A 26,673-nucleotide genomic window follows, 5' to 3' on the forward strand; every position below is an offset into this window, starting at 1 on the left:
AATACATCAGCAGTACTGGACCGATACTGAGGACTGCGTTTTCATTTTGAAAGCAAAAGCTATTGACTAAAGATTTGCTGACTTTTAATTGATTATGTTAAATATTTTCTGCAAATAGAAGCATGATATGCATCTTACCTGAAGGTGATAGCATCCTCCAGGTGATGGCGGGCTCTGGTTTTCCATTGGCCAGGCACATTAAAGTCACATTGGAGCCTTCATTCACCACAAGGTCCTTTGACAAGTTCACGATCTTTGGAGGAACTGCAAAAAACAAAACAAACATGTTAATATCTCAAATATATCAGTGAAAATCAGTAAGATCACTGATGCAGAAGGAAACATGATGCATTAAGAGCTGGGGGGTGAAAACTTTTTGAATCTGAAGATCAGGGTAAATTTAACCTATTTTGTCTTCTGGGGATCATGTAAGTATCTTCTGTAGCTTCTGAAGGGTAGTACTCAATGAAAAAAAAAAGATATTTAGGCAAAATAAGAAAAATTCACACATCCTCATTCCGTTCAAAAGTTTTCACCCTTGGCTCTAAATGCATCATTTTTCCTTCTGGAGCATCGGTGAGCGTTTGAACCTTCTGTAATAGCTGCATATGAGTCCTTCAGTTGTCCCTCAGTGTGAAAAGATGCATCTCAAAATCATACAGTCTTTGTTGGAAAGGGTTAAAATACACAAAAAATGCTGAAAAAACAAAGAATCTGTGGGACCTGAAGGATTTTACTGAAGAACAGCAGGCAGTTTAACTGTCTAACTAAACAAAATAAAACAAAAAAACAGCTGTCATTAAGGTAACAACACAGTATTAGGATTCAAGTGCATGTAAACTTTTGAACAGGGCCATTTTTTTAATAAATCTGACTATTATTTTCTCTTGAAGACTGTATGTAAACATTTTTTGTAATACCTTACTCAGGTCAGTACTAAATAAGATAGATAGATAGATAGATAGATAGATAGATAGATAGATAGATAGATAGATAGATAGATAGATAGATAGATAGATAGATAGATAGATAGATAGATAGATAGATAGATAGATAGATAGATAGATAGATAATTCTCAATCAGTTACCTCTCTTCAAAAAGATGTTTCTGTGTCGTTTTGTGCTTGATATGATTTGGACTTGGTTTGGAAAACTTCAAATAAATATTACAGGAAAAAACTGTAACATATTTCCTAGGTACTATTTCTATTTGGGTCTGAAAAATTGCAAACTAGACACATTTCACAAGGTTGATTTATTGATTGCCTTTGCAGTTTGAACACAATTTAAACAGACTGCAGAGCCAGCCACAATTCAGACCTTTATGAGGGCCTTGCAGATCTCAAAAAGTCTACAACTCAGCAAAACTAAAGATGTTACAAATACCTTATTTAGTTACCCTGCAGGGAATAGCGGTAAAGGGTGTCGACATCCTCACTTCAGGAGAGCAAATTATGGCCTACTTTTCAAAAGGAGTGTTAAACATTTTGTACAACACTCACAGAGAATATGTTCTTGCAAACAATCAAATGTTTTTTGGGTGTTAGAAAAGTGTTGAGGAAACTACTTTAAAAGGAAGTATGCTGAGCTACATGCTATTGCTGTTTATAGTAGTAAACCGAAGTCAAGCTACTGAAAATTTCTGAGTTATATATTTACAAAGATATTAGGTTCACATTATCTTCGCAATGCTTTAGCTTTTTTGTTATTAGTTTGTAGCTAACTGCACTGAAGCTACTTAAGGAACATACTTTTAAACATGCATCAATCGATGCAATTCAAATATATATTTGGTCACAAAAACAATGGATTTTTCAATGAACATCTTAATTAGGGTGAATGCATTAAATTTGATGCATTTTGATTAATTACTATACAAAGTGTAAAAAAGAGAATACACCATAATTCATATTGAAATATAAATTGAAAACAATTACAAACAGCTGGATTACAATATTTAACATATTCACAAACATTGTTTTTGCACTTGGAATAAATTATTAAAATAAAATAAATTAAATTAAATTACTTTAATTTTAGGACCACTGTTTTTTATTTTTTTTTTATTTTAATAATTTAATTTCTTTACTCTATTGTATTTTATTTTATTTGTTTTATTTGTGTTTCATTTTTTTATTTTATCAAATTTTGTTATTCATTTTATTAGTTCATTTTACATATTTTTTTAAATTATCCATTTCATTTTATTAATTTAATTTAATTTCTTCATTTTTATTTATTTTATTTTTATGTTATTTTAGGACCACTATTTTTTTTTTATAATTTAATTGTATAAAATTATATAATAATTATATAATACTTTTATTTGTTTTATTTGTTTTTTATTTTTTATTTAATTTTGTTATTTATTTTTTAAAGAAATGAATCATTTTATTGTATTAATTTAATTTAATTTAATTTCTTCATTTTTATTTATTTTAGGACCACTATTTATTTTATTTTATTTTAATAATTTAATTTCTTTACTCTATTTTATTTTATATTTAATTTTTTTAATTTATATTTAATTTTTTATTTGTTATTTAATTTTTAAAATTTATTTAATTTTGTTATTTATTTTATTATTTTATTGTATATTTTTAAGAAATTAATCATTTTATTTAATAAATTTTATTTAATTCATTTTATTTTGTTATTTTATAATTTATTTAATTTTTTTAAGAAACGTATAATTTTATTCAGTGAGTAAATTGATCAAAGGTAACAGTAAACACATTTATAATGTTACAAAACATTTCAACTTGACATAAATGCTGATCTTTTAAACTTTATTTTCATCAGAGAATCCTATAAAATACATAACCATTTCCACAAAAAAAAAAATATTAAGCAGCACAACCGTTTTTAACATCGATAATAAGAATGTTTCTTGAGCACCAAATCAGAATATTATAATTATTTCTGAAGGATCATGTGACACTGCAGACTGATTAAAATATTAATATAAAAATTTAAATATTGAGAAAATCGCCTTTAAAGTTGTCCAAATTAAGTTCTTAGCAATGCATATTATTATTAAAAAATTAAGTTTTGATATATTTACAGTAGGGAATTTACAAATATCTTCATGGACCACAATTTTTACTTAATATACTAATGTTTTTTTGGTATAAAAGAAAAATCATTAAGTTTGACCCATGCAATGTATTTCTGGCTATTTGCTACAAATATACCTGTGCTACTTATGACTGGTTTTGTGGACCAGGGTCACATTTGACAAAATTACCTTTTATACTGTATTTGTGATCTTTTTAAAACCAAAGCCAAAACAGTAGTGTGGGCAGCCCTTTTCCTCCCTTTTATTAAAAACAACCTTGAAGAAGACATTAATATGTATATTCGCATGACGTGAAATCCAGTTTGTTTCAGGGATCTTGGAGGAAACAAGATTGTTGAGCTGTTGTTTTCGGCACAGGCACCCTGAGGATTCACACATACTATTTCGAGTACAGAACCACGAATCCCTCCAATACCTTTACAAGCCTTTCCTCACAAAACCACGACTCATATTATAAAAATTGTCCTGCAACATAAAGGTCAGTTAAGTGAAAGGTCAGTTCGGTATAATATCTCCAATCTCCAGAGAGCATCCTGCACTTTTGCCTCGATGATGGCCTGCAAAATATGTTTGACTTGACTGCCGTAACGGTAGAATAAAGTCCTTTAGAGGCCATTAACTAATTCCCTCCACTGTAAATGAAGATCCAAAACGAGCTGTAGCAGAAATGCTTCTGTTGAAAATTAATTCAATAAATGCCTTCAGGCAGCGTATGCGTGATATCTCTTTCTGTGAAACCTCACAAAACAAAACACAGTGTCTGAGCACGCTGCTTTAAACAATTAGCGTTATCATTAGCCACTCAAAAGTGATGTTCTCAGTAAATGTAATAACAGGTGGCACTGATGGTATGATCAGAAAAATACCAGTGTCGTTTGACACGTTGTGTTCTGCTATTGAATACAGATGTTATTTTGACACGTGTACTCTGTCAAGAGGTTTGGTTTTGCATTTCAAAGCTTAGACAACTCAACAAAGGTTGCCGTCACCGTCTGAGCTGGTACCAACAAAGCCAGGCAGTACCACGGTTTTATCCTGTTTTAGTCACTAAAGACATGTTCCTCCAGAGACACTCGGCTATAAATAATTCATTTAACGTCAGTCTAAGTGTACGTCCTCTTTATATGTGACAGAGAGCAACATATCTTTTTCTCTTTTTTATATATATATATATATATATATATATATATATATTATTTGGGTCAAGTTTACAATTTTCTCCAGTTTGTCACACACAGAGTTACCAACACAATTCAAGATTCTTAGAAAAATATGTCCTCAAATACCCCATGCATTCTGTGGCTTTTGGTCCACGCCACTTGTCTTTAAAGCTAATCTACATATTTAAAACACAGTCTGTCTGCAAATCTGACCTATTCACAGGCATACGCAAGGTTTAGTCCAAAAACATATCACAGTTTATTTCTAAATCAAACCCAGACATCATGCTGAGCAGAAGTTAATTTTATACTTTGTATAGTGAAATGTAATTATCAAAGCTCAACATGGTAATTCGTAGAAATATAGAAGAGGACAGAGAACGAAACCTGTTTGTTGACAAGCCTTTTTAGAAAACAAGACTATGACGAGATGACAATAAGGTCAGTAAAAAATAACGGTGACTATATCATCATGCAATATTGTTGATGATAAAAGACAAGACTAAATGTAATCAAAAGATAAAAACCTTACCAAAAACTGTTCGAAAGAAGATGAGACAAAATATCGCGCCCTGCTGTGTTGACAAGCTTTCATGTTTGCCTTTGCCAGATATCAAGAGCTCGAATCCCGAGACAGAGTGTAGATCTAAGTCTTTGATATTAATTTGTAAAATAAATAGCCTGTAATAAATCAATACACTAGATGAGGTAAAATAAACCATGTGTATGAGTCAACAGTCTATTGAAAAGTGAAACGTGAAAAGTGTACTACTTCTAATGAAATGTAAAAATACATTTCTCAAATGATAACAGTCATTGTGATTATAATTTTGAGCAAAATAATCTTTATGTAATCAGTTTAACCATTATACAGAATGACGAAAATGTGACATTTAGGGCTGTCAAACGATTAGTTGTGATTAATCGCATCCAAAATTAAAGTTTATGTTTACATACTTTACATACTATATGTGTGTGTGTATTGTGTACATTTATTATGTATATATAAATACTCACACATACATGTACAGTCAACCTGGAAATTATTCATACCCCTGGCAAATTCTGACTTAAAGTTACTTTTATTCAACCAGCAAGTTTTTTTTTTGACCAGAAATGACACAGAAAAGATAATAAAGATAATAAGACGATGTAAAAGAGGCATCATTGTGGAAAAAAATATTTCTCAGCTTTTGCATTTGAACAAAAAGTGGCATGTCCAAAATTATTCATACCCTTCTCAATAATCAATAGAAAAGCCTTTATTGGCTATTACAGCAATCAAACGCTTCCTATAATTGCTGACCAGCTTTTTGCATGTCTCCACTGGTATTTCTGCCCATTCATCTTTAGCGATGAGCTCCAACTCTTTCAGGTTGGAGGGTCTCCTTGCCATCACCCTGATCTTTAGCTCCCTAGTTTTTGTTTGCTAACCATTTCTTCACCACTTTTGCTGTGTGTTTTGGGTCGTTGTCATGCTGAAATGTACACTGGTGCCCAAGGCCAAATTTCTCTGCAGACTGCCTGATGTTGTTGTTGAGAATTTTGATGTATTGCTCCTTTTTCATGGTGCCGTTTACTGTGATTAGGTTCCCTGGTCCACCGGCTGAAAAACACCCCCAAAACATTAGGTTCCCATCACCATGTTTGACAGTGGGGATGGTGTTCTTAGGGTTGAAGTCTTCTCCTTTTTTACGCCAAATGAAGGCTACATCATTGTGGCCAAACAATTAAATTTTTGAATCAGAAGTCTTCTTCTTTGTCCAGATGAGTATTTGCAAAGGCCAAGCGGGCTTTTGTGTGCCTTATCTGGAGAAGTGGTGTCCTCCTTGGTCTGCGTCCATGGAACCCAGCGGTGTGCAGTGTCCGTTGGACTGTCTGCCTTGAGATGTTGCCACCAGCAGAGCCCAGATTCATCAGGATGGCCTTGGTGGTGATCCTTGGATTCTTTTTTTACCTCTCTTACTATCCTCCTGGCCAGCACAGGTGTCACTTTTGGCTTCCGACCACATCCTCTGAAATTTTTCACAGTGCGGAACGTCTTGTATTTTTAATAATACTTTGCACTGTAACCACTGGAACTTTAAAACATTTAGATATGGTCTTATAGCCCTTTCCTGACTTGTGAGCAGCCACAATGCGCAGCCGCAGGTCCTCAGTGAGCTCCTTTGCCTCAGCCATGACTGTCCACAAACCAACAGCAGAGAACTTCTATTTTTCACCTGTTGAGTTGATTAAAACAGCTGTTCCCAATGAATCAGGGTAATTAGGATGCTTTAGAACAGCTTGGACTATTTGGAATGGTATAGAACTTTGGACTTTCCCATAGACTGTGACAGTTTGCAAAGGGTATGAATAATTTTGGACATGCCACTTTTTGTTCAAACGTAAATAGGAGATGAGAAATATTTTTTTCTACAATTATGCCTCTTGTACATTGTCTTATTACCTTTTGGGAGAAGCCTGTGTCATTTCCGGTCAAAAAAAAACAAAAAAAAAAAAACTTGCTGGTTGAATCAAAGTAACTTTAAGTCAGAATTGCCAGGGGTATGAATAATTTCAGGCTTGACTGTATATATATATATATATATATATATATATATATATATATATATATATATATATATATAATATGACCCTGGAACACAGTTATTTTTGTAGCAATAGCCAAAAATACACTGTATGGGTGAACCTTATCAATTATTCTTTTATGCCAAAAATCATTAGGACATTAAGTAAAGATCATATTCCATTAAGATATTTTGTAAATTTCCTACCGTAAATATATAAACTTCATTTGGACAACTGTGAAGGCGATTTTCTTAATATTTTGATTCTTTTGCACCCTCAGATTCCAGATTTTCAAATAGTTTTATCTCGGCCAAATCTTATTTATTTAGCATTCAGATGATGTATAAATCTCAATTTCAAAAAATTGACCATTATGGTTTTGTGGTCCAGGGTATATATATTTATACTTATATATATAATTTAAATTCTATATAAATACAAATATTGTATATATAAATCTAACATATGTTTCCTTAATATATACATGTATGTGTGCGTATTTATACATACATAATAAATATACACAGTACACACGTATGCAATTAATTGCAATTAATTGTTTGACAGCCCCAACAATTAGTCGACTAAAACTTGACTGAACAAAAACAGGACTGTTGACTAAAAGTTGACTAAATATGACAATAACTATAAAGTTCATTTGACACAGGACTAAGACTAAATTAAAAACGGCTGACAAAATTAATACTATTGCAGACCAACAGCAACAACATCTTAATATACATAACATACACTATGATTCACAATTTAATTTTTAGCAAGTATGCATTGCATTAATCAAAAGTGACATTAAAAATGTGTATAATACTACTATTTCTATCGCAAATAAATGCTGTTTTCGAACATATTATTAAAATGGCTCTCTAAAACTCTTTTCAACATTGATAATGAGAAGAAATGTTTCTTGAGCAGCAAATTAGTAAAATTAGAATGATTTCCGAAGAATCTCGTGACAATGAAGACTGGAGTAATGATGCTGAAAATTCAGTTTTGCCATCACAGAAATAAATTACATTTTAAAATGTATTAAAATTGAAAACAGCTATTTTAAATTGTAATAATATATCACAAAATTACTTTTTTTCTGTATTTTTGATCAGCTTTGGTTAAAAACCTTACTTCAAAAGAATTTAAAAACCTTACCAACCCCAAACTTTTAAACAGAGAGGTGGAGGGAATGTTTAATTATTGCAGATTCACATTGAGAAATACAATATTTAAACTTAATAATTATATTCACTTTTCTTTCCTTTAAATGGAACTGAATGCATTAACACAATAACTACAAAACTATTATGAGATTAACTGTGATTCAATATTTTAAAGGACTGACAGCTTATTTTAATTATATTTCTAAGAGAAATCATAATTGCTGAATGTGCGCACTTTATAAGACTTTATGAGAAATTCATTACTTGCATAATGCAGGACAAAAATAAAATGCTAAAAACTTCATCTAAATGCTAAATGCTAAATCTTCAGGCAGCAGCAAGAGCGGTGCGTTTGATTATCTGCAGCCTAGAATGTTAAATGTGTTTTGCTCACTGTTCTAAATATGGAAAACATAAAGTCATCCTGAAAAAAGAAGAGCATAAAAAGCCCTGCGTACTATTTAGAGCCTCCACACAGCTCTTTAACTGCAGTTCCCAGCAAAAACCACAGCGCACAATCTCTGTTTATCGACAAACTGTAACAGTCACCAAAGGAACCATATGAAAGTTAATAAGAGAACTGTTTACAACGACACCATGACCCTCCGTGTGACAATGACAGTCAGAGTGAGGAATGATTCTATCACTGCGTTTATGACTTGTGTCTTGGAACGATAGCGTGTATCTTTGTGAGCCATATTTCTGATATGGATGGCCGGAATGCAACTCAAAGCCATTTTCAAAGCCAATAAAGGGCTTACAATGACTGTTCTTCCTTTATATTACACAGACTCGCACACAATCAGTAAAGGAATGTGGTCGTTTGCGGATGTGTGTGTGTGTGCCTGTCCCGCCAGATTGGATTCTCCAGCCTCCGTATGAGGTAAAGCATGTTAAATTGCATTTTAATAGAGTCGTACCATCCTCTTACTTTTAATGCCGGATTTCTGAGCTTCAAAGGGATCTTCAGTTGACAGGAGGAGCAATTGAATAGAAATAACTTGGCATATCGCAGTCTATTCCCAAGATTTGACCTCAGCTTCCCTAGCTGAGACGTGGGAATCCTCCGTAAGGCGTGATATGGATGATCATATAAATATGATCTCGCTAGCAAAATAAAACCACAAACACTATAAAAACAAAAGACACATATAAGAATAGCATGTGATTCAAATATTTAAGTTTTGGCTCGAAGGGGCAAAAATCTGGCAGACCAGATCAACGGTAATTTTTTTCAACAATCCAGTAATGAGCACTTCATTATGATGATCAGCAGCAATCCAGAGCACCATTAATATGGTTAAGATTATTCCACTCATCATAAAATCACCACTAATTATTTTGGATGATAAAAGAATGAAATAATAAAAGGACTGACATTTATCCTAGCCATAATTCTATTTTCCATTAAGGGGCTTTTTATTTACTTACAAACGCATCAACGCTAATTAAAACTATGTGTATATAGAGACACCAAGGTTATTATAGTTAACCAAAACAACAACAACATAATAATAATAACAATAGTAATTTTATTAACAATAATATTTATAATTAATATTAAAATAAAATAAAAAATAAAAATAGCAATAGCTAATAAAAATGACAAAAACACACAAAATGACTAAACTTTTAACTAATAGAAAAAACTATAACTATAACAGGCCATTCTACAGTATTCAAATCTTAAATGTTTACTAAGATCCTTCAATTAATCATTAAAACCTACAATAATATTTAAAATATCAGTAAGCTTAATATATATACAAATCAAAAAAATTATTGGGTACTTTCAATTGCGAGGTGGCTGTCCCGAACATTAACTTGTAAATTTCAACTTATGAAAATGATATTGACATAATTATTGTATTTTATTCCATTTTTTAATATATTTTAGATTTTTTTTTTTAAAAGTGAAGTTCAAAAAATATATATAGTTTATATTTTCTTTGTAAATCATGAAACTTCATGTTGTCCCACATTTTCATGTCACTACTAAAAATATGTTTTAGTACATTGGCTGAGATTGATTTTAATTACACCCCTACATTTATGATCAGGAAATATTTATGTGTCACTTTCTCTCATAGCTACATGGTGAGTAGATCATTTTGAGGTAAATGTGTTCAAAAGTCTGAAGATTTGTGTGTAACTTTAAGGAGCGTCACTCACAAACACATATTTTCTGCAATTAAGCACACTTTTTTGAGAGTTATTCCTTAAAATGTATGTCATTTTTGTGTGTGCATCTGTTCAGAACTGTGCTAGCTAACAATGTGCTGATTAGCATCTTTAAGCTGGGCTCAAAAGTATCTAAAATTGTCACTACTGTAACAGTCACGACTGAAACATGTTTTTTTTTGGGTGTTATTCCTTAAAATATATGTCATTTTGTGTGTACATCTGTTCAGAACTGTGCTAGCTAATCATGTGCTGATTACCATCTTTGAGACATAGGCTCTAAAGTATCTAACATCTAACCGCAACAGTCACAACTGAAACATGACATGCTTGTTTTGGTAGTGACATCTTTGTTGTTTTGGGTGTTATTCCAAAAAATTGTCACTACTGTAACAGTCACGACTGAAACATGTTTTTTTTTTTGGGTGTTATTCCTTAAAATATATGTCATTTTGTGTGTACATCTGTTCAGAACTGTGCTAGCTAATCATGTGCTGATTACCATCTTTGAGACATAGGCTCTAAAGTATCTAACATCTAACCGCAACAGTCACAACTGAAACATGACATGCTTGTTTTGGTAGTGACATCTTTGTTGTTTTGGGTGTTATTCCAAAAAATTGTCACTACTGTAACAGTCACGACTGAAACATGTCACCATTGTTTCGTTAGTGACAAAAAGGAACACATAATCGTTTATTTGGGGGAAATAAGCAAAATTTGAGTACAGCTATACACAATTTTTGGTATTTTAGTATGTTTTAGTAGTGTTTTAGTATGTGAGTTAAAATTTTGTAATGTGATGTGGTCGCTACCAAAACATTACTGTCACAACCGAAAATGTGCAGTTACTACTGAAATATGGGATGTTTTGTTAAAAATAAAATGCATTCAATTATCAACTAAGGTGTTACGACAGTGTTTGGTTCAATGTATATTGCAACTAATGAATCCTTCTCTTTGAAACCAGTATGATCAACTTCATGCCTTTTACAAAGAAAGATTGGACAGAAAATACAACAAATCTCATAAACTACACTTGAAATATTGTTAAAATTGTTATTGATTTACCTGTGAAAACTTGTTAATAACATAGCAAAAAATATATTTACAAGGTATATAAACAAAATCTTAATAGGTCAATATAACCCTTCTTATTAAATTTGATATAATTGTGTTTCGGTACTGACAATATTGGGAAGAGGAGAAATCTTCCAAAACGTTTTGAAAATACAATATGAGAATTAACTCCACAATTACTAGAAATGTGTACCTTGGATATTATACATTTGCATACATACACAAGATGTTCACTAACTCTGGCTCTGAACCAATTCTGTAGAATGGCCCTAATAGCATCTCAATGACACTAAAATTACACACACACATACACATATACTATATACATTATGAATGAGATCAATACAATAAAGTGTTTATGTTAAGATTATGTCTAGCTCATCAAATGTTTAATTTTGAACTATGTGTATGTGATTATTTTTGGTCACATTTGACTGGTTAGGAGCCAATAAGTTGGTGATATTTACGAGTCAACACAATGGATAACAAATAGGCTCGTTCCAGCCAGATGAACTCTTACCCCAAGCGTCCACTGGTGCGGAAGAAACCCGCTCAATACTGCTTAAAACGTTAGTGGTCTGCAGCTTTGGAGGTGTGTCTGGAAAACGCACAGCAGCGTTCATGCCTTCAGTATGGTCAGTGATTGCTTTCAAAATACGGTCAATAACATCATTATATTTATGCACAATTACAGCTCAGACCGAAAGTACAGAGCAAATCTGAAACTTCTGATAACCAAGCCACAATGATTTTTCAAAATCTGAATTCAATATAGCAACAATGTGCACTGAATACACCAGAAACTCTTATGACAGACTGACTTCACCTCACAAGGACTGGCTGCCACCCTCTGTGTTTCTTTTCTCATTTGAATAAAGCTGAACATTTCTCAACTTCTTGACGCTCTCACTGGTTGCTGCGCTGTCAATCCTCCACGTGAGCCTGTCGCTCATCTCCCATGGAGAACGAATTGAAAATGCCTGCTCAACTCCATGCCAGTGGACACATATGGCTAAGGAACTAAATTACATAGAGCCAGTGAATCTGCAAGGGGAATTTGCTGATAAGACATCTACCAGCTGAAAATGTACTTCCAGTATGCTATCGCTTCATTCTTGTCATACAGTCATGGAGACATGTGTCATATTACAGTAAAACCACATATCGTTTTTGTCTTCTGTGGCGAAATAAACATGTCAGTGTCGGCACTCTGTTTGATAAGCAGGATGAGTTTGGGGAAGAGGAAATCAATCTGCATTTTGTTGCTGTCACAAGAACCTAAAGACCAGCAGTGGCAGAGCTCTGTTCCAAAACCTACAGAGTTGCCTTGCTGCAATACTGCCAAAATAGGCAGGTGCATACTAAGCCAGCACCCTAAGAGGGGAAACCACATAAGTGACTGATTTGGAAAGCTCTACATAGGCAGCATGAACAAAAATACTGCGTTACACAGTATATTTGATTTCAATAGAGGTGTTGCTACTATATGCTAATGCTGTGATTTACATGTATATTAATTCATTTAGTGGATGTTTTCATCCTAAGCGACTTACAAATGAGGAACATCACAATCAGTTTGTCATAAGAGGTGAAAATATTCTCAGTACACAATGCAATATTCTTAGAAAATACATGACACACACTAGGGTTGTTATTGTTAACTAAAACTAAACTATTAAAAACATCTTCATTATACTTAAAATAAAATATATTTAAAAAATGCAAACTGTTGTTATCAGATACACATTTTAATTGTACTTGTTTAATAGTACTAAAATAAATTACAAACTAAAAATGTAAAAAACTTTGAAAAACTATTTATAGAGAGACATTTAAAAAATAAATTTTAATTTATTAATTCCTGTTAGTATATCTGATATTCTGATATCTCTGATATTTATACAGATTATAAACAGTTTTGGACCTAAGACCGATCCTTGTGGCACACCACAAGTTATATTTATCTATGTAGATATGATTACCAATTGCTACAAATTGTTGCCTGTTTCTTAGATTTTTAATGTGTTTTTAAAGAAGTCTCTTCTGCTCACCAAGCCGGCATTTATTTGATCCAAAGTACAGCAAAGTACAATTTTGAAATATTTTTACTATTTAAAATAACTGTTTTCTATATGAAAATGTAATTTATTCCTGTGATTTTAAAGCTGAATTTTTAGCATCATTACTCCAGTCACATGATCCTTTAGAAATCATTATAATATTCTGATTTGCTGTTCAAAAAGCATTTATTATTATTATTGTGAAAAACAGATTGGATTTTTTTTTTCAGGTTTCTTTGATGAATAGTAAGTAAAAAAAACAGCATTTATCTGAAATAAAAATCTTTGTAACATTATAAATGTCTTTATCATCACACTTGATCAATTTAAAGCATCCTTGCTAATTAAAAGTATTAATTTATATTTCTATTTCTTTTCCCAAGCTTTAGAATGGTATAGTTTATAATGGTACAAAAGCTTTTTATTTCAGATAAATGCTGATCTTTAGATATTCCTATTCATCAAAGAATCCTGGAAAAAAAATGTACTCAACTGTGTTAAATATCGATAATAATAATTATAACAAATGTTTCTTGAACAGCAAATCAGCTCATTAGAATGATTTCTGAAGGATCATGTGACACTGAGGACTGAAGTAATGATGCTGATAATGTAGCTTTGACAGGAATAAATTACATTTAAAGTACATTCAAATAGAAAGCAGTTAATTTAAATAGTAAAAATATTTCAATAGTAATAGTTTTTGCTGTGTTATGGATCAAATAAATGCAGGTGAGCAAAAAAATAGCTTTTGAATGGTAGTGTATGTAAAGTAAAACACCAATGGGACACAAATATTTGGTAGCAAGTTATTTATTGGTAAAATAAGTCAATTTAGCATTAAATAAAAAAAAAGTTTTGTAAAAATGGAAAAAATGGGAAAAAAGCATCTGCTAAATGCATAAATGTAATGTAAATGTAGAATTTGGTCAAACCAAGGTATTTCATAAGGCATCAAAGCCTAACATAGGCAGCTCTCAAGTTCAAAAACAGAGTATAAAAGTGTCTGAATGCTGGTGAAATGTGCTTCAAACAGTAATTCTGAGGAGATTTTTGCTGCTTCCTGGTAGTTCTCATGAAATGAATCGTTTCTATTGATGTAGATTCATTAATATTTTACACACTTTCTTCCGGGATCAATAGTTCCACACGATCAATAGTTAAACTAGCCTTAATGCACGTGAATACACATGAAATAACACGTTGCGCTTCTGTTGTGTACAAACAGCACTTGACTTTGACTTGTTCTTATGTAAAGATGATATAATGGCTTTGCTCTGTGACCAAAATAAACATCTCCATTATGAACACACAAGGCCCTAATATTTGGAACACAGCTGCAGGAAAAATGTTTGCATCCAGTGAAAATGTCAGATAATTTGACATGCAAATGATGACCTCTTTCAGGCGCTGATTACCATGCAAGTCTTTTAATCAGGGAATGAATTTTTGCTTCATCTGCATGTAGTATACAACAAATTTGCTGCATTTTCGTTCCTCTTAAAAAAAAAGCGGCTTTTGACATCTCCCGACACTTTTCTTGGCTTGGAGGATATCCCATGATCCGTGAACTTTCTCTACATCGCAGTTTGGGATATAATCCTGTCCTCTAGGTATCTGACAGAAACAAATTAAAGACAAAAGCAGACGGCTACATCACAGTCCCTCAAGGAAAAGGTTTTAAATATCAGCTTTAAGGCCTTTTAGGAAATAATATGTTCACACGTTTCTGTACAAAGAGAGTGATTTTCACACTTCCTACTTTAAGCGCAGTAATTTGTCAGTTTCTTCCACCACAGTTTATTTAAAGTGTTTCTTCCTGAACTTTTGTACCTTTAATGAAGTTATCTCTTTGTTAAAGGCAAAATCTGTGATTTCTGTGCCACTAAAACCAAACATAAGAACAAAACAAAGTATAAAATATAAACAAGACTGTTTCCAAACAGGTTTCCCAACAGCTCAACTCATACTGATCTGCTTTATAAGCTTCTTATTATTCTTCTTGGACTACAATTACTGAGCACTACTTCTCCTAGAGCTTTTAAAGGAACACTCCACTTTTTTTGGAAATAGGCTCATTCTCTAACTCCCTCTGAGTTAATGAGTTGAGTTTTATCGTTTTGAAATTCATTCAGCCGTTCCCCTGCTCTGGCGATATCACTTTTAGCATAGTTTAGCATAGATCATTGAATCCTATTAGACCAATAGCATCGCGTTAAAAAATGACCAATGAGTTTCGTTATTTGTCCTATTTAAAACTTGACTCTTCTGCAGTTATATTGTGTACTAAGACCGGCGGAAAATGTAAATAACATGCTAATCACGTTAGACACATGCTAGCAACATGCTGATAATGCAAGAAATATATTAGCAACATGTTAACGACATGCAAATCATGGTAACAATATTCTAATCATACTAAAACATGCTAGCAAAATGCTAGCAACATAGTCATGTTAAAACATGCTAAAAACATGCTAGCAACATGCTAATCATGATAACATGTTAAAACATGTTAATCATGCTAAAAGATGTTTATAACATGTTAATTGTGCAAGAAATGTGTTAGCAATGGTAACATGCTAATCATGCTAACTATATGCTAATAATGTTATTAACAGGCTATTCACGTTAGAAACATGCTAGCAGCATGCTGATAATGCAAGAAATATATTAGCAACATGTTAACAACATGCAGAGCATGATAACAATATTCTAATCATACTAAAACAAGCTAGCAAAATGCTAGCAGCATGTTAATCATGGTAAAACATGCTAGTAAGATGTTAATCACATTACAAACACGCAAGCAGGATGCTAACAACATGCTAATCATGGTAGAAACATGTTATCAACATCTAAATTTTCAAACAAGCTTTACAACTGCTTTAAACTTTCAGACTAAGCTTTCTCAAGCCAACCTAAAGTTTGTCTTGATTAACTTTTTTTTTTTTATCTAGTTTGTCACTATCATTTGACAGTAGCCTAATATACCTGCAGCTATCTTTGTCCTTAATCAAATAACAAAAGACACTAAAAAAAAAATATATATATATATATATTGAGATACCATTGTCGTACAATAAAATTATATCTTGATATAAGAGTTTGGTAATATCATTCACTCTTATGCCACTGGACAGTCCCGCCCATTAACCTATGCCATTGGTTGAACCAAAGTTGCTGTTGTCGGGAAGCTTTTTCTAGAAAATCAAAGCCAACAAATTACTTATAGCTGTTTTAAGCAGGGATGGGAAAGTATTTCAACATGGGGGGAGGGGGGGAGGGGGGAATGCACACTTCACATTAGGCAGAATTTGGCAAGGATGATCTAAGTTAGCAACCAATTTATCCACTAAGAATAGCAAACTAACCATTCTATAATGACATGAAGCTGAGGCCAACAGATTTTCTCTGAGAAAGACGCTACAGTGAGTGCGCCTGACATGCTACATCTGCAGGAAGACATTCAGAGAGCGCCATTGCAGCCAACAGCCGCGAGGCAACTGCAGTCTTTCCCCTCGTAAATGTGGAAGGCAGCGACAGCTCAGACCAGCTTTATGAAGATTAGGAGGAGTTGGCTTTGTTTCTCCTTGACCTTATTATACATCAACAACTGCATGGAGGGAAATATGACGGCTTGCCTGGTATTCTGAGCGAGACCTCTGGAGCACGGCTATTTTGATTAGCATGAATTAGTTTTGCTGTTAACACGGTTCGCCTCTGCAAACATGATCATAGCACAGTTCCTTCCCACGCTGACACGATCTGCCGGAGAACATAAATTAAAGGCTGTGCGGAAAAAACAGGAAATGCAGATCGCTTCTAGTATTTTTATACTGAAATCAAGGTGTTTTCATTTAAATAACATTCGGAAGATAATGTGTTCTGGTATTAGGAACAGACTGCCAGAGAAAAGACTGTTTGAAGAGAAAAAGAATCACATCTTTGATGTTTAATGGGACTTCCTAATGAAGCGCTGTGGTACAATGTCATGATTCAATTCCCAGAAACGTACATGATGACAGCACGGTCAAATTTCACTGTCATGCTGATTTCACATTCGCATTTGCTTTTAAAGAAAACATTGATACACATGATTCATTTTGTAATGTATTCAATTAATCGAATTCACAGCCACAGTTTACAAACAATAACAGAGGTGATTGCATCAATTATTTAAGACAGCTTGTACTTGAACATTAACATTAGTTAACCAAGTTAAATTACATTAGAGGCAGACCTTGGCTTCTGCTACCTGAAGCTCATTAATAAACAGCAACAGCTTGAAGCGTTGTGTCTTCTTAACGCTCTGACCTGTCTGGAGGCCCTAGTTACATGTAATTATTCATGTTATCACATTCCACTTTGTTAGAGGACCCATAAATACCATTACACCCTGAAGGCTTCAGAAATGGCAGGGGCATGTTCAAGCATCCCCACGTGATTTTAATAACTTCACGTGTTTGCAGTATGAATGCTGTGACCAAGGCACCCAACTGCCTGTGGTTATTAAGGATAAGGACACTGTAGTCAGGGCACGCCAAAGGCCTTCACACGTTCAGAGACAGAGCACAGAGACATTAGACGCACACCGCTATTTGGAGAGTCACAGCCTGAGGGAAACTGGTGAAAGACATGGGAGATACACTGTAAAAAAAAAAAAAACTGTGTTTGACAAACTTTTGTTGAGTTGAATTCATTTACTTATTTTACGTCTTAACTGAAATTAAAAAAAAAAAATCAAGTTTTTTTGTGCTTATGTATCTTTAAAGGTGGTTTGAAATCTGATAAGAATCAGATTTTTCAGATTATTTGAATCTCTTTTGGATCAGACTGGATTTAGATATTTGTTTGGCTACAAGTTGTTAAGCAAAAGCAAAAAAAAAAAAAAAAATATATATATATATATATATAGAGAGAGAGAGAGAGAGAGAGAGAGAGAGAGAGAGAGAGAGAGAGAGAGAGAGAGAGAGAGAGAGAGAGAGAGAGAGAGAGAGAGAGAGAGAGAGAGAGAGAGAGAGAGAGAGAGATTTTTCGATTTTTCAAAAAAAAAGAGTAAATATAATATTGTGTAATAAATACATAAATCAGTAAAACAGTTTTTATTTTACACTTTTAAATAAATATATACAGTTCACTACCAGTCAAAAGTTTTTGAACAGCAAGATTTTTAAGGTTTTTAAAGAAGTAACTTCTGCTCACCAAGCCTGCATTTATTTGAATCTAACTAAAATTTTGAAATATTTTTACTATTTAAAATAACTGTTTTCTGTTTTAATATGTTTTAAAATGTAATTTATTCCTGTGATTTTAAAGCTTAATTTTTTGCATTATTACTCCAGTCACATGATCCTTCAGAAATCACTGTAATATTCAGATTTTCTGCTCAAAAAGCATTTATTATTATTATTATTATTATTTTGAAAACAGCTGAGTTGCAGGTTTCTTTGATGAATAGAAAGTTGAGAAGAACAGCATTTATTTGAAAGAGAAATATTTTGTAACATCATAAGTGTTTTTAAAAAAAAATTTAGCCCATAGGTACACAGGAATAAATTACATTTTAAAATATATTCAAATAGAAAGCAGTTATTTTAAATAGTAAAAAAAAAATATATTATACATTTGATTTAAAATACATCAAAATCAGTAATATTGTAAAATACAATATTACTACTTTTGCTGTATTTTAAATCAAATAAATGCAGGCTTGGTAAGCAGAAGAGACTTCTTTTAGTAACATTAAAAAACTTACTGTTCAAAAACGTTTGACTGGTAGTGTATATAACCTAAAGTGAATTTTATATGCATTAAAAATGCCTTTAAAATGCATTAATCAAAAAAAATGTCATTTAGTTCACCCTTAATGAACTCATCCCTAGTTGATAACGTCTGTTTTAACAAGCAGGCTCACAGTCAAGGTCAGCACAGAGTAGTGCGGCTGTAAATATTTGCCCTCTAGTGATAAACACAGACACCGAGAGAGACGGACCCCTTTATTTAAATCCTTTATTTGTATTCGCGACGACGCTTGAGTTTGACGCTGTTTGTCACAAGCAGGTGTTCGCGAAACCACTCCCAGTGTTTACATAATACCTGCTTATTCAGGCTATTACCAACTCATTTCTCACGATAAATTTGAAGTGCGCGGCTGTGACTGTGCATGTAGAGCAGCAAATTGGATCTCTATTCAAATGTGCAGTTTACACTGTAAAGACAGAGAGCAGCTGAGGGCTTTCACACATTTCCCCCTTTCTCTTTCTATCTGCCACCAGCCGAGGTTACAGCCGTGCACCCCAATCAGGCGTCCCATGATTCCGTCCAGCGCTCTCGATGTTGTCTGGTAACTGCTGGGTTACGCTTGTATTTCTGTCAATGCGTTGTTATGTCCAGGTATTGTGCACAATCTGACCTCCGTGCCGAAACATCTCTTCACTCTCTCAATCAAGGCAGTATTTTCCGGAACTACGTTGCCAAGGCAACAGGGCAGATGACTTGGATCTGCTAAATGCTCTTGCTTGAACTGACCAATTGTGCTATAGGGAATGCTAAAGCAAAACATGTCTTGATGCTGACTGCAAGTGCTTGACTTAATATTGCATGTGATAGTTTGATATTGTAATACGAAAAGTAGGTTTTTACATTTCAAAAGAAATCTGAGTGGTGCTTATCCATGTAAAACCCAGCATCATGATGCAAAGATGTTTTGCCAGGGTGTTGCTATGTAGTTGTTAGGGTGATTCAAGGTGGTTGTTTATTGGCTCAAGTCATACAGTGGGATAAATAATTTGATCCCCTGCTGATTTTGTGCTGATTATCAGTCTATAATTTTAATGGTAGGTTTATTTTAACAGTGAGAGACAGAATAACAACAAAAACGCATTTCAAACAAGTTATAAATTGATTAGCTTTTTAATGAGTGAAATAAGTATTTGACCCCTTCGCAAAACATGACTTAGTACTTGGTGGCAAAACACTTGTTGGCAATCACAGAGGTCAGACGTTTCTTATAGTTGGCCACCAGGTTTGCACACGTCTCAGGAGGGATTCAGTCCCACTCCTCTTTGCAGATCCCCTCGAAGTCATTAAGGTTTTGAGGCTGAAGTTTGGCAACTCCAACCTTCAGCTCCCTCCACACATTTTCTATGGGATTAAGGTCTGGAGGTCACTCCAGGGCCTTAATGTGCTTTTTTTTGAGCCACTTCTTTGTTGCCTTGGCCGTGTGTTTTGGGTCATTGTCATGCTGGAATACCCATCCACAACCCATTTTCAATGATGGAAGGAGGTTCTCACCCAAGATTTGACAGTACATGGCCCTGTCCATCATCCCTTTGATGCAGTGTAGTTGTCCTGTCCCCTTAGCAGAAAAACACCCCCAAAACATAATGTTTCCACCTCCATGTTTGGTGGGGATGGTGTTCTTGGGGTCATAGGCAGCATTCCTCCTCCTCCAAACACGACGAGTTGAGTTGATGCTAAAGAGCTTGATTTTGGTCTCATCTGACCACAACACTTTCACCCAAATCTCCTCTGAATCATTAAGATGTTCAAACTTCAGCCGGGCCTGTAAATATGCTTTCTAGAGCAGGGAGATCTTGCAGGTGTTGCAGGATTTCAGTCCTTCACGATGTAGTATGTTACCAATTGTTTTCTTGGTGACTATGGTCCCAGCTGCCTTGAGATCATTGACAAGATCCTCCTGTGTAGTTCTGGGCTGATTCCTCACCGTTCTCATGATCATTGAAACTCTCTGAGATCTTGCATGGAGCCCCAGACCGAGGGAGATTGACAGTTTCTTCCATTTGCGAATAATCACACCAACTGTTGTCACCTTCTCACCAAGCTGCTTGGCGATGGTCTTGTAGTCCATTCCAGCCTTGTGTAGGTCTACAATCTTGTCCCTGACCTCCATGGACAGCTCTTCGGTTTTGGCCATGGTGGAGAGTTTGGAATCTGATTGATTGCTTCTGTGGACAGGTGTCTTAGGAGCACTTCCTTTAAGAAAGTGCTCCTAATCTTAGCTCGTGGCCTGTATAAAAGACACCTGGGAGACAGAAATCTTGCTGATTGATAGGGGATCAAATACGTATTTCACTCATTAAAGTGCAAATAAATTTATAACTTTTTTGAAAGGCATTTTTCTCTGATTTTTTGTTATTCTGTCTCTCACTGTTAAAATAAACCTACTATTAAAATTATAGACTGATAATTTCTTTGTCAGTGGGCAAACATACAAAATCAGCAGGGGATCAAATAATTATTTTCCCCAGAGTCCATCCAACATCTCTATTCTCGTCACTTCAAATTGGCATTGAAAAACTGGATCCCTAAATCTATATGTAAGGCCTATGAACCTTGTTTCAAAACTTTCAAACAAGGTTTTCAAATAATTTTGACAACTTCAAAATGTGTCAGTCATGGTGTGAGACTCTGAAAATGCAATGAGAAGCTTCACAAAGACCCAAGATGTCAGTCAGCATATATAGACCAACAATTTAAAAAAAATTACAATTTAAAAATAATAATAATATATTGACTTTTTAAGTCTCCGAAAGCTTCAAATCTCTGCTACAATAACGTTTAATTATCTTAATTTGTTGGCTTTTTAAGATGTTACAAAAGCCATAATGTCAGTCAGCATGTAAATATAGAGTATTAAAGTATTAATTTTTAGAGCCGTTAAACAATTCACACCTCTGCTACATTAATGTCTGTATTTCCAGTTGAGGGTTTTCTTTAAAATGTGACCTATTATGCCCGCTTTTACAATATGAAAATAAGTTTCAGGTGTCCCCAGAATTTGTCTGTGAAGTTTCAGCTCAAAATATCCCACAGATCATTTATTATATAATTCTGAAAATGCCTATTTTGAGTAAAAAAGCAGAAATACGTTGTTTTCATGTCTTTTTAATTGCAAATGTGCTGCTGCTCCCCGCCCCCTTTTCCAGAATAGAGCTGTGCCTTTACAGCTCGTACCTCAGAAACTCTGCTAAAAAAAAACATCTATTTGGTTTTGATTATCATGCCTGAAATCATGCGTTTTAAACCATATTAGTTTAAACTTTTGATTTAGGGTTTTCTTAGAACATCCAAAGCACGCGCACAGAAAGCGGCTGTCACATAGCATGTGAGTACCAAACTAAGTTCTCTTTCATGTCTTATTGCACTTAAACTGTCAAATACACAAAAGTTTATGTTAAAAACACACATGAGTTGTGTTTTTTTTTTTTTTTGAAAAACAGTCAGTTATGTCTGTGTAGATAAACAGCTGGGAAATAACTGTTTATATTAGATCTATGTGGCAGCAGTGTAAAATACAGTAAATCTGCGTATATAGTAATTCAGCCAATTCCAAAAATTCCTAATCCACAGCCAAAGTACAAAAATAATACGATTTTAGATATATATATATATATATATTTTTTTTTTTTCATCTAAACAAACTTTGTTTTTCTAGTTAGCAATTACAGTTACTTTTAATTCTTACATTCAAATTTGAATTCCTACCTCAAATAAAAGCAGTGGCGGAGCTACAATTTTTTACATGGGGTGGCCAGGGGGTGGCCACTGCTATTTCAGGGGGTCCACACACGGACACGCACTGTACTCATAAAGTTGAAATAATAAATTAAGGAATTCTAAAGCTTTATTTGCAAAAACTATGCTGAGTTCATTTACAAAAACATTAGCATAAAGAAAAAACAACCAAACCAAAAAATACTGCAATTAGACATAGCAGACATCAAACAGACCTGGATTTGAAAAGAAAAACAAAAACACAGTTTTAGTCATCAGTTACAAACTTATCCTAGGTATGTTTAAAACAACATAATTTTGCGGCTCTGATGAGAACTGGCAAAACGTTTCACGAATTCATCCATGTCGAGGGAGCGTGCCCTCCTTGACTCAACACTGAGAATCCCTAGGTGACTTAACCTGTCATCAGACATTGTTGTCCCAAGGTGGGTTTTAATAAGTTTTAACGCAGAGAAGCTTCTCTCGCAAGTTGCATTGATCACTGGTGTAACAAGAGAAATTGTACAAAGTTGAAATAACATAGTTAATTAAATATAATAACTTACATACAGGGCATGAAATTAACTTTTTACTTGGTAGCACTGGTGCTCCCAACTTCAAAAAGTTAGGAGCTCCATAAAAAAATTTAGAAGCACCCAATTTCTTTTTTAGTAATGCACTGATATTGATTCTTCATGGTTCTTCATTTTGATTGCCGATGTTTTACAAGCAAATGGGCTGATTCTGAAAGCCTTTCTTATATATTTATTTTACGCCTTAAGCAAGGGACAAGAATGAATGAAAATGTACATGAACAAGATGTTTATTTTCTCTATTATAGGTACAGTCATTTAAATTAGAGGGAACCACTGCATTTTTACAAAATATATTATAAATAACAAAAAATAAACGACACAGTTCTTTCTTAGTCGTGTAGACAATAAATGCAGCCATAATCAAAGTAGGCTACCCTTTCAATATTCAAAGTTCAAATAGAGACCGAATCTTTCAAGCATGATACAGAGCTATAGACAACTACACAACTTATTATAGCCCACCACATACTAATATTTAATAACAGCTTCGATATTTTATGTAGCCTAATTTTCGCGCATTGAGGAGTCGCTCTCTAAACGTGGGGTATTAAAATTGCTTCGGGTTTTACTTTTGGTTTCATTTTAACGATCAAGCGAAACTCGGCGGTGCTGAGCGTGCATTCTACAATACAAGAGATTACTTTAACAAAGGTGGGAGGACACAAAGGGGATTTTGAAAAACGTGTCCCCAGTGAAAATTACACCCCTGCGTGAGTGCAACTCTGCCGCTGAGTTATCATCAAAATGCTCCCAAATATAATTTGAGGTCGCGCAGATTAAAAACGGGTGACAAAAACGGTCGAAATTTCGAACCCTGTACATACATGGTATGTGCATGTAATACTAGCACAGATGAAGTATAGCGTTAACGGTCCAAAGTGCGAATTGATCTCTCTAATCTCATTAAATTAACTGATGTTGTCGGCGCCTCGGTCACTTACACAACAGATAATAAACGTTACTCAGCAAACAAACCTTATAATAAACTATAAAACGTATTTAAAATATTGTTTTATTATTCGTTTTACCTTGAAACCATGTTCATGTCTTTGGCTCGTCTTGATTTGAAAATGGCTTATGCAGCGTTGCCGGCAAAATTCTAAAACTTCTTTAGACAAATGAGATGTCAATCAGCATCAGCTACTGCCAGCAGCAAATAGAATTTTGGGGTGGATACCCCTCTGGCTCCGCCACTGAATAAAAGGTAACTCTTTTTTTGCCAAAGAAAAGTAATCTCATCTTTTATGACGAAATTTTCGGCTGTGTTTCCACTATTATATGCTAGGGGGCGTTATCATGCATCTGCGGAATGAGACCAGAATCTCCTGATTAAAAACACAGACAAGGAAGACCCAGAAACAAGTGATTGATTATCATACTGAATATGATCCAGATGTACTCTTTGATAAAACGATTTTCTCAGCTTTTTGCTCAAAATTATGCTTTTTTTAAAGTGTTGATCAAAAAAAAAAAAAAATAGCTTGAAGCTAGAATAAACCAGATTTTTTGTTTAAAAGTAGAGGCTCTGATCTTTATTTTGCATGTTCAGATATTCATACAACAAAATACTCTGGGGGCCAAGAAAATTTAGTAAACATGATCAAAAACACTGGCAGGGAAAGAGTTCATTCAAATTCAGAAAGTTAAAGGTGCAGTAAGTGATTTGTGAGAAACACTGTTTATTTTTAAAAATCACCAAAACAAATATGCTCATAACTAAAAGGATCATACATCTATCTTGATACAGTGCCTTGCGGAAGTATTAATACCTCTTAATTTTTTTCACAATTTGTTATGTTGCTGCCTCAGGTTAACTGCTTAAAATTACTTTTTTTCCCCCACATCAATCTACACTCCATACACCATGACGACAAAGCATAAAAGAAGTTTTTAACATCTTTGCAAATTTATTAAAAATAAAAAACTTAAATAATTACACTTGAAATTCAGCTCAGGAGCATTTATATTGCTTGTAGATGTTACTACACTTTGAGTGAAGTGTTGAGTTAACCTGTGGCAAATTCATTTAAATGGTTAGGATTTGGAAAGGCGCACACGTCGTAATAAAAGGTCTAACAGCTGAAAATGCATATCAAAGCAAAAACTAAGCCCTGAAGGCAGCAACATAAAATAATTAAGGGGTGTGAATACTTTCGCAAAGCACTGTCTGTCAGGTCTGTCCCCAAATTGACAAACATGCTATGCAACACAGGTCCCTTGTCATGAATAAACACAAGTGTGTTTTTGGTTTTGGTGCTCGGTCTGATCCCCTTTCAAGAGTGTTTCTTAGAAATCACTTACTGCACCTTTAAGTCATTCTTAGTTCAGTTTAGTTCAGTTTTATTGGTGCTCAACTCTGCTACTATGCTGATCTGTGTCTATGGTATTTTTAAACAACTTTGAAAAGTAATAGCACATCTCTCCTCAAAAACCCAAATGATTTGAGCTATATTTCATGTCTGAAGCAGAAGGCAGTGTTATGTCACAGAAATATGTGTTCAAATCCTATATTCACTGAGCAACAGTGATGCTTGTCTCAGCAAACAGCACTAATACAATTTTCAGAGATGTGAGAGAGATATTTCGTGCAGCTCTTCCCCAAATTCTGCCCATTCTTTGATCTCACGTTGGGTTTAATTGATGATGTCTTGAGCAGTCTTCTCCACTGACGCAAGTATGAACTCATCTAACCCAATGTGCGGTTCTTCCTTTAAGGATCAAAGACTCTCTCAGAACTATGTGTCAGTGAGGCTAATTGCGACAAACAAAGATTCAACCGCAGCATATAAACTAACACAAATCCAGGTCTGAACCATTAGTCACAAGTTAATAACTAAACCTCCCTGAACCTATTCAGACTTATTTCCCTCTCAATGGATTTGTGGTACTTTCTCTTCACGTTCTTGCCTTTCAGGACAAAAACTGGAACACATTTCATAGTTGCAATTAAAAGAAGAAACGTATAACCAATACTATGCAGAACATATAAGTTAAATAGATGATTTTATTCACAGTTGCCATATGCAAATTCTGTTGCCTGATGGAATGGGAGTAATGCATTTCCTCAAATGCAATTTTCATTGACAATGGAATTAATTGTATTCTAACAGTTCTATATTCATTTTGAAGTGTTCAATAAAATGTATTTGTGTATTAAGTATGATTTATGTTTGCTGCGAGAACAACTACCAGAAAGAAGAGCAAAACTAGATGAAAAATAAAATAAAATAAAATAAAATAAAATAAAAATAGGTTTGT

General features: G+C 33.9%; 1 protein-coding gene across 7 annotated transcripts in view; it reads right to left on the minus strand.

Moving 5' to 3' along the window:
- The window catches only part of ntm (neurotrimin), a 438,362-nt gene that overhangs the window by 26,285 nt on the left and 385,404 nt on the right, over positions 1 to 26,673 (minus strand). For all 7 annotated transcript variants that reach the window (XM_073829597.1, XM_073829596.1, XM_073829595.1 and 4 more), the window contains one exon: positions 139 to 264. In XM_073829597.1, the coding sequence (XP_073685698.1) occupies positions 139 to 264 (126 nt within the window). The remainder of the gene's footprint in view (positions 1 to 138; positions 265 to 26,673) is intronic.

The sequence above is a fragment of the Garra rufa genome, chromosome 23 (genome assembly GCF_049309525.1).
Source record: "Garra rufa chromosome 23, GarRuf1.0, whole genome shotgun sequence".
Lineage (NCBI taxonomy): Eukaryota > Metazoa > Chordata > Actinopteri > Cypriniformes > Cyprinidae > Garra > Garra rufa.